The sequence below is a fragment of the Lepisosteus platostomus genome, chromosome 27, assembly GCF_059453375.1.
Source record: "Lepisosteus platostomus isolate fLepPlt1 chromosome 27, fLepPlt1.hap1, whole genome shotgun sequence".
Lineage (NCBI taxonomy): Eukaryota > Metazoa > Chordata > Actinopteri > Semionotiformes > Lepisosteidae > Lepisosteus > Lepisosteus platostomus.
The window spans coordinates 13408392-13432332 of record NC_142637.1 but is presented as its reverse complement, the minus strand read 5'-3'; the positions used below and the strand labels follow the sequence as shown (position 1 = coordinate 13432332).

At 40.4% G+C, this 23941-nt stretch overlaps 1 protein-coding gene across 1 annotated transcript; it reads right to left on the bottom strand.

Moving 5' to 3' along the window:
* Nucleotides 1–3419: 3419 nt before the first annotated feature.
* LOC148639350 (uncharacterized) lies at nucleotides 3420–7109 on the bottom strand. The gene is made up of 2 exons (XM_088622171.1): nucleotides 7051–7109; nucleotides 3420–4951 (listed from the first exon to the last, which is right to left on the bottom strand). Exon 2 carries the CDS (start codon nucleotides 4914–4916, stop codon nucleotides 3501–3503), a length of 1416 nt encoding a protein of 471 aa, XP_088478297.1. The 5' UTR covers nucleotides 4917–4951; nucleotides 7051–7109; the 3' UTR covers nucleotides 3420–3500.
* Between the last annotated feature and the right edge of the window lie 16832 nt (nucleotides 7110–23941).

The following is a 23941-nucleotide window of genomic DNA, read 5'->3' as shown; positions in this document are numbered from 1 at the left end:
CATGCCTATAGTGCAGAAGAGGGATGCAGGAACACTTGCTTAGATATACAACAACATTACTTTATTAACCCTTTACAATTTCTTGCATTAGTAATTATCTTTTCGCATACCCCAGCTTGCAATCCATGAGATACACAGACACACAGATGAAAGAGATAGGGAGAGAGCCTGTGGTCAGAGTACAGGGTCAGCCATTGTACAGCGCCCCTGGAGCAGTTGGGGTTAAGGGCCTTGCTCAGCAGCCCAACGGAGTAGGAAATCTTCTGCTGGGTGCGGGATTTATTGTTAAATTATTACTTTAAATGAATACTTTGAGTTACTGAAACAGCCCGCTAATAAAATTGTCGCAATTTTGTTCTCGTTTGGAAGAGAGAATCAAAAATGAGACATAATGATGGTTTCCGGCTTAGACCTTTAAAGGTACCCCCATCACGGAAGAATTTGACCTCGGAACGTTTACCCAGCGTAATATTGTATTTCATTTCACTTTGACCGATTGTCTTTAAATCAATTGTTGTCAGAATATCCCCACCTCCAAACAAGAACAAAATTGCAACGATTTTATTAACTGGCTGTTTCAGTAACTTAAAGTACATATTTAAAGTAATAATTTAACAAGATATGTAAATGTTTTAAGATATGTATATGTTGTGAATGTCTGTAGATTGTATCTTATGATTTAAATACTTTTATTTTTTCACAATCTGGCAATGCCAGACAGAATTCTAATGGCCTTGCAGATCAGAAAATCAAGGAACAAAACAATTATTGCGCCCAGCTCCTCAATGGGATAGCTTTAACTTGCTAATGCGTTGGTGTAACAGTCCGGGTGTGGCAAGCTTCTAATGTCTCCAGACTTCGCGAAAGGAACCCGTCTTTCATAGGCACTCTTTCCCCTAGTTTAACAGTCTGTCCAGAAACAAAACATTCCTGTTAAACAAGAGGAATGTAAAACAAATTGTACAAAAGTAAAAAACAATTACTTTTTGACAATGAAAACTGGTGTGTATCTCTCTCTTTGCTGGCGCGGTGGGGTGCTGTACCACCCGCACAGAACATTAAAGTGTCCCTTTCCATTCAATGGGTGTCTGAGTTGCTGTGTCCTATCTTCTGACAGTCGCTGTTGTGAATGTCTGCAGAGTGTGTCTTATTTTTAGCATTGTAGCGCTTTCGGCCTGGGGGGCGGCTGAAGAACACCCGGCTGGGGTGCGCGGTGAGGGGCAGGACAGGAGTGGTCAGGGCGGGGTTTAGGTAGGCCGCTGACTATTGCAGCTGCCACACAGTGAAAGGGACATACGGGCTGGGGAGATCGCCCGTTTTCCATGTAAATAGTTCCCTGGTTCCGCACCCCTCTCTCCCTCCCTCTCCAGATACAGCTGTATGAGCTCCACCAGTCAGGACAAGAGGCTCTACTGTACGCACAGAGGGGTGGTAGAGGGGAACAAGTTGCAAGCCGTGGGGTTGAAGCTGATACCCTGGATCCTCTCCAGACACAGCTGTATGAGCTCCACCAGTCAGGAAGGAGGCTCTACTGTACACAGAGAGGGGTGGGAGGGGGGAACAAGCTGCCCAGCCGTGGGTTTGAAGCTGATACCCCGCTTGATCCTCTCCAGATACAGCTGAATGAGCTCCACCAGTCAAGACAGGAGGCTCTACTGTACACAGAGAGGTGCAGGGGGGGAAACAAGCTGCATAGCCATGGGGTTGACCCTGATACCATGGATCCTCTCCAGACACAGTTGTATGAGCTCCACCAGTCAGGACAGGAGCCTCTACTGTACAGAGAGAGGTGTGGGAGGGGGGAACAAGCTGATACCCTGGCTTCTCACACAAACCTTAAAATCACGTAATAGGTTTATTCCATGCTGAAAAAAAGAAGAAAGAATACACATTCCATAGGAATCAGTGCCTTTATATAGCGCCTTTAAAGGTGGCTTCTCAAAGTGCCTTACGGGATAAAAACAACAAAAACAAAAACAATATTGTTTTCCATTGCACTTTGACAGATCATCTTTAAATCAATTGTTGATTTAAAGTTTGACAGTAAATGTTTATATTGTAAAGCATACAGCCGCCATTTCTTTCTAAAAATTAAAACAATTGTTTGCGCAGTCTAAGAGGGGGGGGGGGGTCTGCTGACAATCCCCCATACACTCAAGTGAAATATTAATAACCCCAATGTAAACAGCGTATTTACAATTTGTTGATAATAAAAATGTTAAGTTCTCTAAGACTTTGCGATACTTTACCCAGGGAGCTGTGTAAGCATGCGTGGTGACTATTCATTGTTATTAAAAAATGACTTAGATTCGAACATGTTGTGATATTTAGAAATATAAAAAGTCAATTAATTGTCCATAATATTGCTATTTTATTTTTTCAAAGAAATGCTTGTTAAAAGAAAAGTCATGGCACAGGCTGGATTTGAACAGCCAACCTCTCACTTACAAGTTCAGCACATGAATAGAATTATATCATTATTAATTTCTTTAGATATGCGATTCCATATTATATTCCCTATTAATCAAATTCTAAAAGTATGCTTGTTTGCTCCTGTATTGAGCGTATTTGCAGAAAAGCTTAAAACTACCACTTTTTATACACACGTTATTTTACATGTTAGTTAAAGACTTCGATGCTTAATATTGTTTAGGGAGAAATGGAATACTGGTGTGTATTTTTGTACCGAGACCAGCCATATACAGTTTACATACTGTAATACTGTATATTTATGTTCCAAAATTAATATCGTTTATGGCCTTCACACGCGTTATGCTCCTATTCTTTTTATGCTCAGCTACTAAGATTTCCCTTCAGTGGTAAAATTCCATATAAATATTTAATACTTAAACGGGCACAGTAAAGACATTAAATATACATATACATACTGTATACAGTACAGTTTGCATACAGTAATATGTTTATGTTCCTAAATCAATATCTCTTATGAGCATGCAAAATGCATGGTGAATTGGAGATTCTCAAAAATGACTGTACTTTGCATGATTGGAAACAAATGCGTGATTGGATCAACGAAATGCTGTGGTGCTACTTCCAGAAAAAGTCCAGACTAGCACTGCGTACACAGTCTGGTCACAAACCATTCACAAGGCAAGAAAATATCAATACAGTAATAACTTAGCTTTCTGGGGCTACCTTTCAGGTCATTGGGTAGAGAGTACAATTTAGTTATGCTTTTGTTTCCTGTGAGTGCTATTTGCTTGATATCTCATGTAGATTCTTACAACAGAATTCAGAAGTCACTAAGATCCATTTATTCTGTCTTACAAATGTGCAATTGCGGCATTTTTTCAGAAGAGTACTTCATTAAACACTTATTTATTGTTTACATTGATTTATAAGCTGAGTCTGACTCTAGGAGAAAACAACGGAAGCTTGGAAAGAGTTTAAGGATAGCCCTTACCACGATTGGCGGTTTAACCTTCTTCTTATGGATGTATGTCTCCAGTTCTGTTCCCTTGGCCCTGTGCTTGAAAGAGTCAAAAACCTTCCTCTTTGAATTCTGAAACTTCTTGCAGATCTTGCTGTTTCACCGGCCTCTCTACAGCAAATTTCCTGTGAAACAGTTCACAGGGCACCAGCCGAGGGTTTCCACTCTGGCTATTCTCATATGGAAATTGCTCAGCGGTAGGGCACATCAGACTTGTAGGGGACAAATATCTGTTTTCCACTGACAGAGTTTGTTCATCCAGACATGCGGTGTTATTTCTGAAGTGGGCCTGCGCGGCCTCTGCCGCTGACACGTCGCTTTCAGGGAGCCTTGCTTTCTTGAGATACTTTCTCCTTCCACAGGGGACGTCTTCTAGCCCACGGCTGCAAGGGCTCACTTGACGTCTCTCCTGATGGGAAAGCGCAGAGGGAAAGTGCGATTCTGCGCATCCGCCATCTTCCATTAGAGAAGCATAATCAAGGTTGTCTCCTCTGAAAGGAAGGGCTTTCCTTGGAGTGAAGGCTTTTTGCTTCTCCATTCTGCAGGTCAGAAGAGCCACGGACTTAGAGCGGTGGTTGGCCCACAGTCCTCTGGGGCGAAGCTCACTCTGCCTCGCCTGGAGTGTCTTCCGTCGGGTCAGGAGTCCTCTATTTTCCCTTCCGGCCACCTCTCTGGAGTCTTCCATCTCTCTCTGAACCATCCTCAGCTCCTCCTGAGCTCTGAAGAGCTTCGCCTGCATCATGGTCTCCTTCTGGCGAATGTCGTCCTTCATCATGGCCTTCTTCTGGCGCATTTCATCCTGCAGACTGGCCTCCCTCCGGCGATGCTCCTCCTTCAGCGCGGCCTCTGCCTCGGCCACTTTTCGTAGCTCCTCTTGCAACTGAAAGTGCTCCTTCCCATTGGCATGAGAAGGGCATTGCCCTGGAGTGGTCGCCACCATGGGGAGGACAGTCCTGTCCTTAGGTTTGCGTACTCTTGAGCGCCTCCTGCTCGGCCTCTCGCAGGGCCTCTCATGACAATCCTGAGGCGGGGTGGGGGCAAACAAGGAATCACTCTGTGCTTCCGGGCGGTCCACAGCCCGAACCTCACCAGGGCCGGAGACTTTCCTGTTACCCATAGGCTTCAGGGGGTAAGACCGATCATACCCCACAATGTTCTTCTCGGGGCCCTGTTGGGCTTGGAAGCGATAGCTGTTCCCCGTCTTCTTCTCCGCAGCGTATTTGACATATTGGAAAGATTTTCTCATCTTCTGTAGAGCCGCCTCCTGCCGTCGATTGTACATGGTGATCATTTTTTTCTCCTTTTCCTGCATCAGTTTCTCTTGGAAGGTGTCCTTCAGAAGCTGTATCTTGGGAGGCGGGCAGTACGTGGAGATCAGATCCTGTCGCCTTAAGGGCGCGGGTCGATTGGAGTCTGTGTCCTTCGGGGAGGGGGACAGAGCACCAGGCTTAGGACTGGGCTCCATTGGCAAATGAGATATGAGCTTTGTTTCCCAGGTATCTGGAAAAGGCAAAAATGGCAAATAAATGATATCCTGCACAGTCTAGTATGGTCTAATAGAAAAGAATAAAAAAAAAACAATTCAGGAAATACACAACTTTTTAATATTAAACCTAATGGTGTTGAATGCTGCATGCTGACTCAGTAGGAGACAGATCCTAAACATAAACATTATAATAAACATTTGTTTCCCAAATAACATTCTCAATGTTCAGAATGCTTAAAGTCATGAGCTTTTTTAAAAATGTTTAACTGAAACCTGGAAATGTACTATTTCATTTCAAAGCTTGTATTATATCTATGATATAAATGTTTTTTATATAAAATTAACCCATTATGCAACAGGGGTTTGAGCAAAAGTCACTGTGAATAAGGGAATTTATCAATATTAATTAGCCGTTTCACTACATTATAGATAGCTGAAGGATTATGATACAGTATATCGAATTCGCTACAAATTGACAAGCATATTTGATGACACTTACCAAACAAGTTTTAAACAGCGGAGAAATAGTTCACCACGACGATAGCAATGCAATGTTTGACTGCATCTCCCTAGGTGATATACCTGTATTTGGGTATATACAGATCACGTAATTCAGGCAGCACTGTTACGTCAGGTCACCAACCATTATTACGACGCTCATATGTCATAGAGCTCCTTAGGATGTTTGTATAATCTTTATCCAAATTTTCATATGGCCGCAGTTACGGCGTTTATTTTACAGTTAATGTAACAGGGTGTCATTATATTTTTCTGTCTTTATGGTGGCAGACCACTTAACTAAATCTGAGTAGGCGGTTTCTACAAATGGGTCAGATAAAATATTAAATATACAGAAAAAGCTCACACCTTTTCATACCCTTTATGTACTGTATATCTTCAATTACGTTTACTGTATAATACGATAACTACCATTACAAAATGTCTCCCTTTTGATTTGAAGTGGTTCTTTTAAATAAGTAAATTGCAATCACTTAGCCTACATCTGAGCTCCTAATTCATCGCGACGACGGACTGAGACTCCAGTTGGATTTGTGAGAAGAAAAGGGGTGTGCCTGTTTTAAAACCGATTCATACGTCTTAAACACATGGACATTGATAGCAGTCTGTGTAATAATTTATCTTTTTAAAAATAATTTATCTTTTTATTTTATTTAAATTTAAGTATCACATACACATTTTCAAAGTAACTGTACCCCTTTTAATTATGATCCCCATCGCTCACAGCTCCGAAGGTGAGACGAGGGCTACTTCAGATCGGATTTCCAGTATTTCTCTTTTTGCTTGTATACCGGTGGAAAGGAGAGGGCTCTTAAAACGTGTTGATAGTAAGATTGGGATGTATTTGCAGTCTAGACATAGTTTTTTTAATGTTCGGAGCCGGCACAGATTCATTTTCTTACGACTGCTTTTCTGGATGACAATGACAATGCAAACGATGGTGTTAAGGCGAGGCTGTGCCTTAAGGCTCCTCTGCTTACAATGTTCAGCGTGTAAATCGCAAACGAGCGCCTCTCTTACGATGAAAATGCGGCAAATAAGAACACGAGATTTAAACCTACGGCTTACAAATTTATGCGTAAACACTAAAACCGTATCTTTAGCAAAACTGGCGAGACAATGTGTTTTATCATTTGAAAAAGTACTGGAAAATAATTAAAGGTTATCACGATAAACAGAGGTTACTGATCTACTACTGTACGCTGTGACCAAAAATGAGAGTCCCCCGATCCTCGCAGCCTTCATGCTTTGGTCTTGGCCTGGCCGTTTTTTTTTTAAGATAATGGGGTCAAGTTAAGAAATTATGCAAGTTTCTAATCAAATCCAAGGGCGCCTCGATCTCCTAAACATCTTTAGAAGGCCGGCGGACCACACTGCACGGTCCGGGTCCGGGCCCTGACCCGGTTCTGGATAATGCCAGCTTAAGGTGAAAAATTCTACTGTACATATTATGTTTCTTATTATGGTATATATGTATAATGTGGCGCGACCGCTTCACGAAGCTAGAAAGAAAGTTATCCGCCATTTTTATTTTACCTGCAATTGAATTTGCCATTAAAATCATTATTAATACCGCAGCTGCTAAATTACTTACCTAAAAGCGTTCAGATACAAAAGCACTTGAGCTGTAATGTTTATATACTGTTGGCCCGATGACCTACTTCAAGAAGAATTGTTACATAGACCGCCAAGGACTGTCATCACACTTTACATCATAAAGCGCTTTAAAACTTTAGACAAGTTCAACACCTCATATTTTGTACTGTTTATCATGGTAAAAGCAACTCAAAGCAATTATAAAAATGATCGAAAGGTAAAAATACAAGCTTATACGAGCTGTCATTTTAACATTTATAACATATATTTAAACAAAACATATATAATCTATTTTAATAAAATAGAAAAGTGTTCTTAGTCTTCACTTAAAAGCTGTTAGAAGCTGCCTTTCTGACAAGAGAGTTCTGTGAATTCCACAGTCTCAGTGCATTAAAGTCAAAACCAGTTGCTTTTTATTTCCTGTTTTACGACAGAGCAAGGAGGGTGTCCACAGACCACTGTGCACCTGCAGACTGATATGGGGGGTAAAAAGTCTAGAAGTTAGTAAATAAGATTTTAACATATGTTCTAAAACAAACCGGACACCTGTACAGTGATGCCAACACAGTGATCTGAGCTCCTTCTTTGAGTTAAATCCTAGCATCTGCATTTTTTACAAGTTGTTGCTATGGCAGAGCATGACCAGAGCATAACAGAAACCACCCATTTTCTAACCGCTTCATCCAATTCAGGGTCAGGGGATCAGGGGGTCGCGGGGCACGGGGGAGCCAGAGCCTCAGAAAGTAATAAGCAGGAGATACCTGGGACTGGATGGTAGTCCAATGCAGGGAAGACACAGACACTCACCAATTATCCCAGAAGCCAATTAACCTACCAGTAGTTCTTTGAACTGTGGGAGGAAGCCGGAGCACCCAAAGCAAACTCATCCAAACATGGGGAGAACATACAAGCTCCATACAGATAGCACCCCAGGTCCAGAAGTGTACCCAGGGCCTCAGCACTGTGAGCTAGCAATGCTAAACGCTGGGCTACTGTGCATGCTAACTTCTAGACATCAGGTGATCAATCAGGTAGTGTTTCTCAGATAAAAGGACACCAGTAATTTAGTATGAGATTCAAATTGACCTCAGAACAAAATATAACTTGTGTTATATAACTTATATATAGCTTACTACAGCATAACTGTCTTATTTGGCTCTTGTAGAAAATATTAACAGCATGCCTATTAAACATACAGAATCTAGCAATCAGCAATCAAAATAAAAACATTTCCAAACATGGAAACTGCCCAGTTAAAGAAGCATTTCAAAGACATTAATCTATTTAATAATTACAGTTTTAAGTAGATAACAGATTTATATTCAGATTACGAAAGTATCATAACAACGGCTGCTTGTGTAAGGAATCCATGAATACCACTGTACATGAGAATTCCACACCTATTTGTAATCAATACACAAAATCCTATTGAATTTCAGGTACTTGTTTATTCAGCATTGGTTGACTCAGCGGACTCCTTGTTGTTTCAATATTCTAGCAATAGGACTAATCGCCAATACAGTGCCGTTGTAATCTATTTCTTCTGCCAGCAGAGGACGGTATTCGCACAGCCAGTTCAGGATAAGATACGGTCCTCGCAGTTCACAGTACAACTGGCCACAGCCGTACTCGGAATATGCTCTCGATAACCTCGTTTAGTTTAAGTACGGCCGTATTTCATATCAACCCACAGATGCATTGCATAAACACTAGAATTCTGGTTGTACTTAAATTGACCTTATACGTTTTGGATTATGTTTAACCTTCTTCAATTTCTTCAACCATATTTTGAGATGATTACGTTTATAAAACCAAATATTATTCAGTGCTTTTTCTTCACTCCTTTAATCAAACCCACATTTCTTTAAGGAGGGCCATTGTGAAACTCCCCAAAGTGAGCTGAATTAATCTTTTATTCTTCTCACCTGCGAAGTCATTCCTTCATTGTGTAATATGAAGGCCTTTCATTATTCACGTATACTACAACATCTGAAAATAATGGGTCTTGAAATAGTTGAATGAAAGAAAATCGTGAATAACTCCTCCAAATGCGTGTTACACTTTCATCAAGTACACACACTTTGAATGTGATGAACGATAAAAAGTTATTTTAATCATACCCAATGGAGCTCAGGAGTGCGATTGCATACACAATCATGTTTTCAGTGTTTGGACATCAGCCGTACATCAGAACAATCATTTCACTAACACAGCTCCATGTTGAGTGACTTCCCTCCAAAAACACAAAGTCACTTTCCCTTAGCAATTATTGCATGGACTTAGATTATCTGCCTTCTGCATCAAGCCCTGTATGATATACTGTACAAAGCCAAGCTTTGGGATAGTGCTTTGTTTGGATCCTTGTCTTGATCCTTTTGGATCCCAGGCTGCTCATTTGCAAATGAGTTTTGACATTAATTATAGTGACTATAGCAATGAGGTGGCACTGTGGTTCATAGAGCTGGGGTCCTGGGTTCAATTCCTGGGGTGCAGTCTGGATGGAATTGTATGTTCTCCCTTCATTTGTGTGGATTTCTTCCAGGTGCTCCAGTTTCTTCCCACAGTCCAAAGACATACAGTACTATTAGGTTAAGGTGGAACTACAGTCAAAATTTTGCAGACACAAAAGTATTTAATTTCAGTCACAAAATAAAATCATTGACATTATAGAAAAACTTTACAAACTCAAAATTGAGCACAAAATCATGAATTTTGTGAAAGTACTGTAAGTTACGCCATGTTGTAACAAAAGTTCCATACAAATTGCGATGTGATGCAGCCCCTTCCTGCTCACTAATCACTGTAATGACTAATGCAATGTGATGTAGGAGAGAAAAGGTATAGGTTATGCAGCAAACATTTCACTGCAAAAAACGTTCCATTCCAAGGTTCTTTATGCAGAGTTAACAATGTAATATTATTTATTGGCAAAAACGTAAAAAGGTTGAGAGCAATATTTCCATTGGATTAAACGAGATGTATTCACAAGTCTGCTCCTTTACAATGTCACAGGGCCACATCAGATTACAGGAAGTTTTGCTGCCTCGTTCTGAATCGCAGAACATGGTAATTCTTTAACCTTGAAATGTAGTCTATTTTGTGATGTAAATTGGAGGTTTTACAAGTTATTGTGTGTTCCCCTTTAGATGGCTTCTGGGAAAACTGGCCTCAACACTGTATTGGATAAGGCACTTAGAAAACAGATTCATGCGTGGACCACAGCAATGTCCCTTTACTGAGAGCCAGCAATCAACGGATGTGTCTGATCGTGAATGGTTTTCCCTGTTGTTTGTTGTATTACTCGGTGTTGCATTTTAAGCTGTACATGAAGCAGGACCCGGAGGCTGCTGCTTCTGCTGGGATTGAGGAAGAGCTGAGCGCCATGTAAGGCAAAGACACTGCGTTCCACTTTATCAGGTGCCTGGAGTGTAAGAGCTGCAGATAATATTGAGTCACATTAATCCCAACATATTTCAAATATTATGAAAATTAAATAAATTAAATCAAATAACTTTCATTAAAAAAATCAATCACACTTTACCTTGCTTTTTCAGTTGTTTTAAAGGAAAATTGATGCAGAGAATGTGTGAATACTACTTTTTGATGGTTCCAAGGCCAATGTGACCTGTTCTATTGCCTGCTAATTGTACGTTCCAGGTTGAACAATTATTTTTAGGAGGTCAAGGTGTATGAATGATAAGAACAGCTTGAAATTTATTTTCACGGTCGACACACATTTTCGCAAGGGAAAAAAACTGAAATAACCACAGTTACGCAAACACCAGTCCACCAAAAAAAAATCATTTTATTAAAACAAGGTAACATTTTTTTTATCATCATACGGATGAACTGTGCTAAATATATTTCTAAAAAGAAAAAGCAGGACGTGAGTCGTGAGCCAAGATCATGACTCTTTTACTCTTCTTCACATCAGTTTTCATCTGTGAGGAGGAGGAGGGGGGCGGCTCCTGATGTGCTGACACTTGGGGATGTGCCTCTGTGCCGGCCTGGGGGCAAAGCGCCGGCCGCAGTGAGGGCAGGGCACGTAGTCGGGGTTTGGATTCGCGGGGGGCTGGGGCAGGTTCACAACCTTCCCTCCTTGCGTGATCACCTGCTGCACCTCCCTGGCCTATTTGATGCTCCGAATGAAATCCTCGTGCTTCTGCCTCCAGTTGTTCTTTCTCAGCTGGGAACAGGAAATGAAACCAATGAAACAGCTTCCAGAAAAAGTCCAGACTAGCACTGCGTACACAGTCTGGTCGCAAACCATTCACAAGGCAAGAAAATATCAATACAGTAATAACTTAGCTTTCTGGGCCTACCTTTCATGTCATTGGGTAGAGAGTACAATTTAGTTATGGTTTTGTTTCCCGTGAGTGCTATTTGCTTGATATCTCATGTAGATTTTTACAACAGAATTCAGAAGTCACTAAGACCCATTTATTCTGTCTGGCAAATGTGCCTTTGCGGCAGTTTTTCAGAAGAGTACTTCATAAAACACTTATTTATTGTTTACATTGATTTATAAGCTGAGTCTGACTCTAGGAGAAAACAAGGGAAGCTTGGAAAGAGTTTAAGGATAGCCCTTACCACGATTGGCGGTCTAACCTTCTTCTTATGGATGTATGTCTCCAGTTCTGTTCCCTTGGCCCTGTGCTTGAAAGAGTCAAAAACCTTCCTCTTTGAATTTTGAAGCTTCTTGCAGATCTTGCTGTGTTTCTCCAACCTCTCTACAGGAAACTTCCTGTGACACAGTTCACAGGGCACCAGCTGAGGGTTTCCACTCTGGCTATTCTCATATGGAAATTGCTCAGCGGTAGGGCACATCAGACTTGTAGGGGACTGTTGTAACAGAAGAAATAAGGTTCTTGATCCCGAGATGAAGTAAAACAAATGAGTTTATTGCATGCAAGGAACAATAAAGCAGAAGTCATGTTTCCCGCAAGAAACAACAAAACCGAAGTATTGTTAGCCGTACTGTTACAAACTTTTGGGTTATATAGTGTTTTCTTCTCCGTTTCTGACGTCACTTGGTCTGATGGTAAAGAGGGGGTTCATGGTATTTGGCCAGTTTACGATGTTCTGGACAAATGGTCAGTTTAAGATTACACCCAGGGGGGTTCCTAGCTTGCATCTGCAGTCCTTATCAGTTAATCCCCTTTCCTGCCATAAACCCCAGCTTGTGACTTAGAAGTCTAAACCCCCTACAGAAAGGATTAAATTCAAACCCCCGTCTTCACATCATTCTTCAATGTCAAGTGGCAAATGTTGACTGGTGATGTTATGTGAATCATAGGAAATGGTCATTTTTCAATCGAGTCTATGTTTCTCAGAATTTGAGACAGAGAGGTCAATCTCTGCAATCCGAGCTGAGGGCATTTCTTGGAATGGAAAGGTAAGAGCAACGTGTTCTTTGATATTCTCTTAAGACTCTTCGCCAGATTTTACGATGAAAAATGTAAATAATAATAACAAACATTATTTGATATAGTGCCTTGAAAGGTGGCTTCTTTACAGAATGACAAAACCAACTACAATAAATAATACACAAGATATGCATAATGACAATACACAGTTAGAGGAGACAGTAGATGGTCATTGTCAGTGTATTCTGAAGGTAGTTTTCCAATTTTTTGGAACGGGGTAAAAGAGGCCACCTCTACTAGAATCTTTGTCCTAACCAAAAATGTAACAAAGTATAATAATAATATTAAAAATAATAATAATAAACTTTATCTTTAGAGCACCTTTCATACAAATAGTGCTTTGGTGCTTTAAAAACCAAGCGTAAAAATAAAATATTAAAATTGAGAGATATACTTTCAGTTGTAAAGGAAAATACAGCAATACAGTAAAGCAACATACATGTCAATTAAATAAATAAAAATTAGGAAAGTCGTAATAAAATAAGAACAATTAAAGAGAACTAAAAAAAGAAACAGAAATAGAAAGAACAAAGAACCACTTTAACTAAAAGCAACATTTTCAAATGTTTTTTAAAACAATGTACCGAGCTTGACTGCCTAATAAAAAGTGGAAGTGAGTTTCATAATTTAGAAGCATAAAAACAAAAAACAGCCTCTCCACTCTTTCTGCATTTCACAAGTGGTATTTGCAGTAGGCCAGTATGTGCAGATCTCAGGTCACGTATAGGAACATATGAAGACAGACATTCAGTAAGGTACAGACGTGCTAGGTCGCTTAAAGCTTTAAAAACAAGTAAAAGAACTTTCAAATTTATCCTAGATAATACAGGTGACCAGTGAAGTTTTTTCAAAACAGGAATGATATTCTCTTTCTTGTATTTGTTAGGATCTGTGCTACTGCATTTCGAACAAGTAGTAAGGGATTTATTGTTTTCTTGGGAAGCCCACAAAACAGAGCATTATAATCATATCCACATCAATGTGAGCAATGGAGAAGTCAAATTAACGTGTCTAAATATCATCTAGTTCTATCCCAGGGAAGAGGGCTTTTGCCTACACAGACGACAAGACACAAAACGCTCAACCGTGCAAAACACGCATAAGGACATCAGTCAGGAGGAACAAGGTAAAGTGTTTTTTCTTCTTCACCATGGTCATGTAGTTTCACTCCAAGCACTGTCATATGAAATAACTGTGGAAACGACCTCCCCAACATTTTGGGTTGTTGCATTTTGCTTCAATGAATTTTAACCTTTTCTTTTAGACATTAAGAGGAAGGACACATTCACCCTTGGTAGAGATTCAGTTGTTCTATGAGATGTCAAGGTGAGAATTAACCACTTCAGGGATAAGTCAATCCACATAACTGAAAAAGGGGCAATGAACAGGATATGGGGATTTTGATAGTTATAAAGTACAATAATCATCATTACATGATCTAGGACTACTGAAGTATAAGCTGTGTCCCTGACTGATAAATAGCAAATTCATCTTTGTAGAGTGCAGCTACTATCTATTCAGTGGCATTTCCTTAAAACAATTGTATTCCCACATTCTGAATATGGAGTGAGATCATGTAGAGAATGTTGGACTTGTAATAACTAATTGAAGGATAATAATAATCAACGAAAGTGCTTAAAAGTATCAACAAATGCCTTCAAAGTACTTGACACGTACTTTGCTTTCAAAAGTGAAACATAATTAATGCTTACGTAAGATTTCTCTTGACTTCTCAGGAGTATACTAACTCCAAGGACAAGTAACATCACAAACCATTATTTAAGTGCTGATGTTGGAGCTGCAATACTACTACCAAGACAAAAAATGATACAGGTAACACTGCTTTCAGATTTCTAAGGATTGCTAAAATAGTTTGTTTACAGAGCATTCAGAGTTGAGAATATGACAAGTTCCTACCATCTCAAACACTGCCAATCTAGAACAAAAAGAAAGTACTTGAACGCCTGCAGTAATCGAACACAAACCAAAATTTTGACTGTAGTTCCACCTTAACCTAATAGTACTGTATGTCTTTGGACTGTGGGAAGAAACTGGAGCACCTGGAAGAAATCCACACAAATGAAGGGAGAACATACAATTCCATCCAGACTGCACCCCAGGAATTGAACCCAGGACCCCAGCTCTATGAACCACAGTGCCACCTCATTGCTATAGTCACTATAATTAATGTCAAAACTCATTTGCAAATGAGCAGCCTGGGATCCAAAAGGATCAAGACAAGGATCCAAACAAAGCACTATCCCAAAGCTTGGCTTTGTACAGTATATCATACAGGGCTTGATGCAGAAGGCAGATAATCAAAGTCCATGCAATAATTGCTAAGGGAAAGTGACTTTGTGTTTTTGGAGGGAAGTCACTCAACATGGAGCTGTGTTAGTGAAATGATTGTTCTGATGTACGGCTGATGTCCAAACACTGAAAACATGATTGTGTATGCAATCGCACTCCTGAGCTCCATTGGGTATGATTAAAATAACTTTTTATCGTTCATCACATTCAAAGTGTGTGTACTTGATGAAAGTGTAACACGCATTTGGAGGAGTTATTCACGATTTTCTTTCATTCAACTATTTCAAGACCCATTATTTTCAGATGTTGTAGTATACGTGAATAATGAAAGGCCTTCATATTACACAATGAAGGAATGACTTCGCAGGTGAGAAGAATAAAAGATTAATTCAGCTCACTTTGGGGAGTTTCACAATGGCCCTCCTTAAAGAAATGTGGGTTTGATTAAAGGAGTGAAGAAAAAGCACTGAATAATATTTGGTTTTATAAACGTAATCATCTCAAAATATGGTTGAAGAAATTGAAGAAGGTTAAACATAATCCAAAACGTATAAGGTCAATTTAAGTACAACCAGAATTCTAGTGTTTATGCAATGCATCTGTGGGTTGATATGAAATACGGCCGTACTTAAACTAAACGAGGTTATCGAGAGCATATTCCGAGTACGGCTGTGGCCAGTTGTACTGTGAACTGCGAGGACCGTATCTTATCCTGAACTGGCTGTGCGAATACCGTCCTCTGCTGGCAGAAGAAATAGATTACAACGGCACTGTATTGGCGATTAGTCCTATTGCTAGAATATTGAAACAACAAGGAGTCCGCTGAGTCAACCAATGCTGAATAAACAAGTACCTGAAATTCAATAGGATTTTGTGTATTGATTACAAATAGGTGTGGAATTCTCATGTACAGTGGTATTCATGGATTCCTTACACAAGCAGCCGTTGTTATGATACTTTCGTAATCTGAATATAAATCTGTTATCTACTTAAAACTGTAATTATTGAATAGATTAATGTCTTTGAAATGCTTCTTTAACTGGGCAGTTTCCATGTTTGGAAATGTTTTTATTTTGATTGCTGATTGCTAGATTCTGTATGTTTAATAGGCATGCTGTTAATATTTTCTACAAGAGCCAAATAAGACAGTTATGCTGTAGTAAGCTATATATAAGTTATATAACACAAGTTATATTTTGTTCTGAGGTCAATTTGAATCTCATACTAAATTACTGGTGTCCTTTTATCTGAGAAACACTACCTGATTGATCACCTGATGTCTAGAAGTTAGCATGCACAGTAGCCCAGCGTTTAGCATTGCTAGCTCACAGTGCTGAGGCCCTGGGTACACTTCTGGACCTGGGGTGCTATCTGTATGGAGCTTGTATGTTCTCCCCATGTTTGGATGAGTTTGCTTTGGGTGCTCCGGCTTCCTCCCACAGTTCAAAGAACTACTGGTAGGTTAATTGGCTTCTGGGATAATTGGTGAGTGTCTGTGTCTTCCCTGCATTGGACTACCATCCAGTCCCAGGTATCTCCTGCTTATTACTTTCTGAGGCTCTGGCTCCCCCGTGCCCCGCGACCCCCTGATCCCCTGACCCTGAATTGGATGAAGCGGTTAGAAAATGGGTGGTTTCTGTTATGCTCTGGTCATGCTCTGCCATAGCAACAACTTGTAAAAAATGCAGATGCTAGGATTTAACTCAAAGAAGGAGCTCAGATCACTGTGTTGGCATCACTGTACAGGTGTCCGGTTTGTTTTAGAACATATGTTAAAATCTTATTTACTAACTTCTAGACTTTTTACCCCCCATATCAGTCTGCAGGTGCACAGTGGTCTGTGGACACCCTCCTTGCTCTGTCGTAAAACAGGAAATAAAAAGCAACTGGTTTTGACTTTAATGCACTGAGACTGTGGAATTCACAGAACTCTCTTGTCAGAAAGGCAGCTTCTAACAGCTTTTAAGTGAAGACTAAGAACACTTTTCTATTTTATTAAAATAGATTATATATGTTTTGTTTAAATATATGTTATAAATGTTAAAATGACAGCTCGTATAAGCTTGTATTTTTACCTTTCGATCATTTTTATAATTGCTTTGAGTTGCTTTTACCACGATAAACAGTACAAAATATGAGGTGTTGAACTTGTCAAAAGTTTTAAAGCGCTTTATGACGTAAAGTGTGATGACAGTCCTTGGCGGTCTATGTAACAATTCTTCTTGAAGTAGGTCATCGGGCCAACAGTATATAAACATTACAGCTCAAGTGCTTTTGTATCTGAACGCTTTTAGGTAAGTAATTTAGCAGCTGCGGTATTAATAATGATTTTAATGGCAAATTCAATTGCAGGTAAAATAAAAATGGCGGATAACTTTCTTTCTAGCTTCGTGAAGCGGTCGCGCCACATTATACATATATACCATAATAAGAAACATAATATGTACAGTAGAATTTTTCACTTTAAGCTGGCATTATCCAGAACCGGGTCAGGGCCCGGACCCGGACCGTGCAGTGTGGTCCGTCGGCCTTCTAAAGATGTTTAGGAGATCGAGGCGCCCTTGGATTTGATTAGAAACTTGCATAATTTCTTAACTTGACCCCATTATCTTAAAAAAAAAACGGCCAGGCCAAGACCAAAGCATGAAGGCTGCGAGGATCGGGGGACTCTCATTTTTGGTCACAGCGTACAGTAGTAGATCAGTAACCTCTGTTTATCGTGATAACCTTTAATTATTTTCCAGTACTTTTTCAAATGATAAAACACATTGTCTCGCCAGTTTTGCTAAAGATACGGTTTTAGTGTTTACGCATAAATTTGTAAGCCGTAGGTTTAAATCTCGTGTTCTTATTTGCCGCATTTTCATCGTAAGAGAGGCGCTCGTTTGCGATTTACACGCTGAATATTGTAAGCAGAGGAGCCTTAAGGCACAGCCTCGCCTTAACACCATCGTTTGCATTGTCATTGTCATCCAGAAAAGCAGTCGTAAGAAAATGAATCTGTGCCGGCTCCGAACATTAAAAAAACTATATCTAGACTGCAAATACATCCCAATCTTACTATCAACACGTTTTAAGAGCCCTCTCCTTTCCACCGGTATACAAGCAAAAAGAGAAATACTGGAAATCCGATCTGAAGTAGCCCTCGTCTCACCTTCGGAGCTGTGAGCGATGGGGATCATAATTAAAAGGGGTACAGTTACTTTGAAAATGTGTATGTGATACTTAAATTTAAATAAAATAAAAAGATAAATTATTTTTAAAAAGATAAATTATTACACAGACTGCTATCAATGTCCATGTGTTTAAGACGTATGAATCGGTTTTAAAACAGGCACACCCCTTTTCTTCTCACAAATCCAACTGGAGTCTCAGTCCGTCGTCGCGATGAATTAGGAGCTCAGATGTAGGCTAAGTGATTGCACTTTACTTATTTAAAAGAACCACTTCAAATCAAAAGGGAGACATTTTGTAATGGTAGTTATCGTATTATACAGTAAACGTAATTGAAGATATACAGTACATAAAGGGTATGAAAAGGTGTGAGCTTTTTCTGTATATTTAATATTTTATCTGACCCATTTGTAGAAACCGCCTACTCAGATTTAGTTAAGTGGTCTGCCACCATAAAGACAGAAAAATATAATGACACCCTGTTACATTAACTGTAAAATAAACGCCGTAACTGCGGCCATATGAAAATTTGGATAAAGATTATACAAACATCCTAAGGAGCTCTATGACATATGAGCGTCGTAATAATGGTTGGTGACCTGACGTAACAGTGCTCCCTGAATTACATGATCTGTATATACCCAAATACAGGTATATCACCTAGGGAGATGCAGTCAAACATTGCATTGCTATCGTCGTGGTGAACTATTTCTCCGCTGTTTAAAACTTGTTTGGTAAGTGTCATCAAATATGCTTGTCAATTTGTAGCGAATTCGATATACTGTATCATAATCCTTCAGCTATCTATAATGTAGTGAAACGGCTAATTAATATTGATAAATTCCCTTATTCACAGTGACTTTTGCTCAAACCCCTGTTGCATAATGGGTTAATTTTATATAAAAAACATTTATATCATAGATATAATACAAGCTTTGAAATGAAATAGTACATTTCCAGGTTTCAGTTAAACATTTTTAAAAAAGCTCATGACTTTAAGCATTCTGAACATTGAGAATGTTATTTGGGAAACAAATGTTTATTATAATGTTTATGTTTAGGATCTGTCTCCTACTGAGTCAGCATGCAGCATTCAACACCATTAGGTTTAATATTAAAAAGTTGTGTATTTCCTGAATTGTTTTTTTGATTCTTTTCTATTAGACCATACTAGACTGTGCAGGATATTATTTATTTGCCATTTTTGCTTTTTCGAGATACCTGGGAAACAAAGCTCATATCTCATTTGCCAATGGAGCCCAGTCCTAAGCCTGGTGCTCTGTCCCCCTCCCCGAAGGACACAGACTCGAATCGACCCGCGCCCTTAAGGCGACAGGATCTGATCTCCACGTACTGCCCGTCTCCCAAGATACAGCTTCTGAAGGACACCTTCCAAGAGAAACTGATGCAGGAAAAGGAGAAAAAAATGATCGCCATGTGCAATCGGCGGCAGGAAGCAGCTCTACAGAAGATGAGAAAATCTTTCCAATATGTCAAATACGCTGCGGAGAAGAAGACGGGGAACAGCTATCGCTTCCAAGCCCAACAGGGCCCCGAGAAGAACATTGTGGGGTATGATCGGTCTTACCCCCTGAAGCCTATGGGTAAAAGGAAAGTCTCCGGCCCTGGTGAGGTTCCGGCTGTGGACCGCCCGGAAGCACAGAGTGATTCCTTGTTTGCCCCCACCCCGCCTCAGGATGGTCATGAGAGGCCCTGCGAGAGCCCGGGCAGGAGGGGCTCAAGAGTACGCAAACCTAAGGACAGGACTGTCCTCCCCATGGTGGCGACCCCTCCAGGGCAATGCCCTTCTCATGCCAATGGGAAGGAGCACTTTCAGTTGCAAGAGGAGCTACGAAAAGTGGCCGAGGCAGAGGCCGCGCTGAAGGAGGAGCATCGCCGGAGGGAGGCCAGTCTGCAGGATGAAATGCGCCAGAAGAAGGCGATGATGAAGGACGACATTCGCCAGAAGGAGACCATGATGCAGGCGAAGCTCTTCAGAGCTCAGGAGGAGCTGAGGATGGTTCAGAGAGAGATGGAAGACTCCAGAGAGGTGGCCGGAAGGGAAAATAGAGGACTCCTGACCCGACGGAAGACACTCCAGGCGAGGCAGAGTGAGCTTCGCCCCAGAGGACTGTGGGCCAACCACCGCTCTAAGTCCGTGGCTCTTCTGACCTGCAGAATGGAGAAGCAAAAAGCCTTCACTCCAAGGAAAGCCCTTCCTTTCAGAGGAGACAACCTTGATTATGCTTCTCTAATGGAAGATGGCGGATGCGCAGAATCGCACTTTCCCTCTGCGCTTTCCCATCAGGAGAGACGTCAAGTGAGCCCTTGCAGCCGTGGGCTAGAAGACGTCCCCTGTGGAAGGAGAAAGTATCTCAAGAAAGCAAGGCTCCCTGAAAGCGACGTGTCAGCGGCAGAGGCCGCGCAGGCCCACTTCAGAAATAACACCGCATGTCTGGATGAACAAACTCTGTCAGTGGAAAACAGATATTTGTCCCCTACAAGTCTGATGTGCCCTACCGCTGAGCAATTTCCATATGAGAATAGCCAGAGTGGAAACCCTCGGCTGGTGCCCTGTGAACTGTTTCACAGGAAATTTGCTGTAGAGAGGCCGGTGAAACAGCAAGATCTGCAAGAAGTTTCAGAATTCAAAGAGGAAGGTTTTTGACTCTTTCAAGCACAGGGCCAAGGGAACAGAACTGGAGACATACATCCATAAGAAGAAGGTTAAACCGCCAATCGTGGTAAGGGCTATCCTTAAACTCTTTCCAAGCTTCCGTTGTTTTCTCCTAGAGTCAGACTCAGCTTATAAATCAATGTAAACAATAAATAAGTGTTTAATGAAGTACTCTTCTGAAAAACTGCCGCAATTGCACATTTGTAAGACAGAATAAATGGATCTTAGTGACTTCTGAATTCTGTTGTAAGAATCTACATGAGATATCAAGCAAATAGCACTCACAGGAAACAAAAGCATAACTAAATTGTACTCTCTACCCAATGACCTGAAAGGTAGCCCCAGAAAGCTAAGTTATTACTGTATTGATATTTTCTTGCCTTGTGAATGGTTTGTGACCAGACTGTGTACGCAGTGCTAGTCTGGACTTTTTCTGGAAGCTGTTTTATTGGTTTCATTTCCTGTTCCCAGCTGAGAAAGAACAACTGGAGGCAGAAGCACGAGGATTTCATTCGGAGCATCAAACAGGCCAGGGAGGTGCAGCAGGTGATCACGCAAGGAGGGAAGGTTGTGAACCTGCCCCAGCCCCCCGCGAATCCAAACCCCGACTACGTGCCCTGCCCTCACTGCGGCCGGCGCTTTGCCCCCAGGCCGGCACAGAGGCACATCCCCAAGTGTCAGCACATCAGGAGCAGCCCTCCTCCTCCTCGCAGATGAAAACTGATATGAAGAAGAGTAAAAGAGTCATGATCTTGGCTCACGACTCACGTCCTGCTTTTTCTTTTTAGAAATATATTTAGCACGGTTCATCTGTATGATGATAAAAAAAATGTTACCTTGTTTTAATAAAATGATTTTTTTTTTGGTGGACTGGTGTTTGCGTAACTGTGGTTATTTCAGTTTTTTTCCCTTGTGAAAATGGGTGTCGACCGTGAAAATACATTTCAAGCTGTTCTTATCATTCATACACCTTGACCTCCTAAAAATAATTTTTCAACCTGGAACGTACAATTAGCAGGCAATAGAACAGGTCACATTGGCCTTGGAACCATCAAAAAGTAGTATTCACACATTCTCGGCATCAATTTTCCTTAAAAACAACTGAAAAAGCAAGGTAAAGTGTGATTGATTTTTTTAATGAAAGTTATTTGATTTAATTTATTTAATTTTCATAATATTTGAAATATGTTGGGATTAATGTGACTCAATATTATCTGCAGCTCTTACACTCCAGGCACCTGATAAAGTGGAACGCAGTGTCTTTGCCTTACATGGCGCTCAGCTCTTCCTCAATCCCAGCAGAAGCAGCAGCCTCCGGGTCCTGCCTCATGCACAGCTTAAAATGCAACACCGAGTAATACAACAAACAACAGGGAAAACCATTCACGATCAGACACATCCGTTGATTGCTGGCTCTCAGTAAAGGGACATTGCTGTGGTCCACGCATGAATCTGTTTTCTAAGTGCCTTATCCAATACAGTGTTGAGGCCAGTTTTCCCAGAAGCCATCTAAAGGGGAACACACAATAACTTGTAAAACCTCCAATTTACATCACAAAATAGACTACATTTCAAGGTTAAAGAATTACCATGTTCTGCGATTCAGAACGAGGCAGCAAAACTTCCTGTAATCTGATGTGGCCCTGTGACATTGTAAAGGAGCAGGCTTGTGAATACATCTCGTTTAATCCAATGGAAATATTGCTCTCAACTTTTTTACGTTTTTGCCAATAAATAATATTACATTGTTAACTCTGCATAAAGAACCTTGGAATGGAACGTTTTTTGCAGTCAAATGTTTGCTGCATAACCTATACCTTTTCTCTCCTACATCACATTGCATTAGTCATTACAGTGATTAGTGAGCAGGAAGGGCTGCATCACATCGCAATTTGTGTGGAACTTGAATGCGAATTTGTTACAACATGGCGTAACTTACAGTACTTTCACAAAATTCATGATTTTGTGCTCAATTTTGAGTTTGTAAAGTTTTTCTATAATGTCAATGATTTTATTTTGTGACTGAAATTAAATACTTTTGTGTCTGCAAAATTGGGACTGTAGTTCCACCTTAACCTACTAGTACTGTATGTCTTTGGACTGTGGGAAGAAACTGGAGCACCTGGAAGAAATCCACACAAATGAAGGGAGAACATACAATTCCATCCAGACTGCACCCCAGGAATTGAACCCAGGACCCCAGCTCTGTGAACCACAGTGCCACCTCATTGCTACAGTCACTATAATTAATGTCAAAACTCATTTGCAAATGAGCAGCCTGGGATCCAAAAGGATCAAGACAAGGATCCAAACAAAGCACTATCCCAAAGCTTGGCTTTGTACAGTATATCATACAGGGCTTGATGCAGAAGGCAGATAATCTAAGTCCATGCAATAATTGCTAAGGGAAAGTGACTTTGTGTTTTTGGAGGGAAGTCACTCAACATGGAGCTGTGTTAGTGAAATGATTGTTCTGATGTACGGCTGATGTCCAAACACTGAAAACATGATTGTGTATGCAATCGCACTCCCGAGCTCCATTGGGTATGGTTAAAATAACTTTTTATCGTTCATCACATTCAAAGTGTGTGTACTTGATGAAAGTGTAACAGACATTTGGAGGAGTTATTCAGGATTTTCTTTCATTCAACTATTTCAAGACCTATTATTTTCAGATGTTGTAGTATACGTGAATAATGAAAGGCCTTCATATTACACAATGAAGGAATGACTTTGCAGGTGTGAAGAATAAAAGATTAATTCAGCTCACTTTGGGGAGTTTCACAATGGCCCTCCTTATAGAAATGTGGGTTTGATTAAAGGAGTGAAGAAAAAGCACTGAATAATATTTGCTTCTGTAAACGTAATCATCTCAAAATATGGTTGAAGAAATGAAAGAAATTGAAGAAGGTTAAACATAATCCAAAATGTATAAGGTCAATTTAAGTACAACCAGAATTCTAGTGTTTATGCAATGCATCTGTGGGTTGATATGAAATATGGCCGTACTGCATTTCGAACAAGTTGTAAGGGATTTAGCCAGGAGAGGTATTCTCATTCACTCAGTAAGGTCTTTATTCATTTTGCAATATGGGAAAAAGCCATCACCTGTCTGCGCAGAGAAGTGAAAGCTGATTCAAGGCAAAGCAGTCATTTTCCATTCCTTATAGGTTTTTGCTTTAAGCAAAGAAGAGCAGTTATTCAAATGGTTTCTCACACTCCCTTCTTCAAGCAGCCGAGATAAACAGTATTAAAACATCCTGTGCCCTTGACAAGTTGGGTGCTATCACACTTTGTTCTAA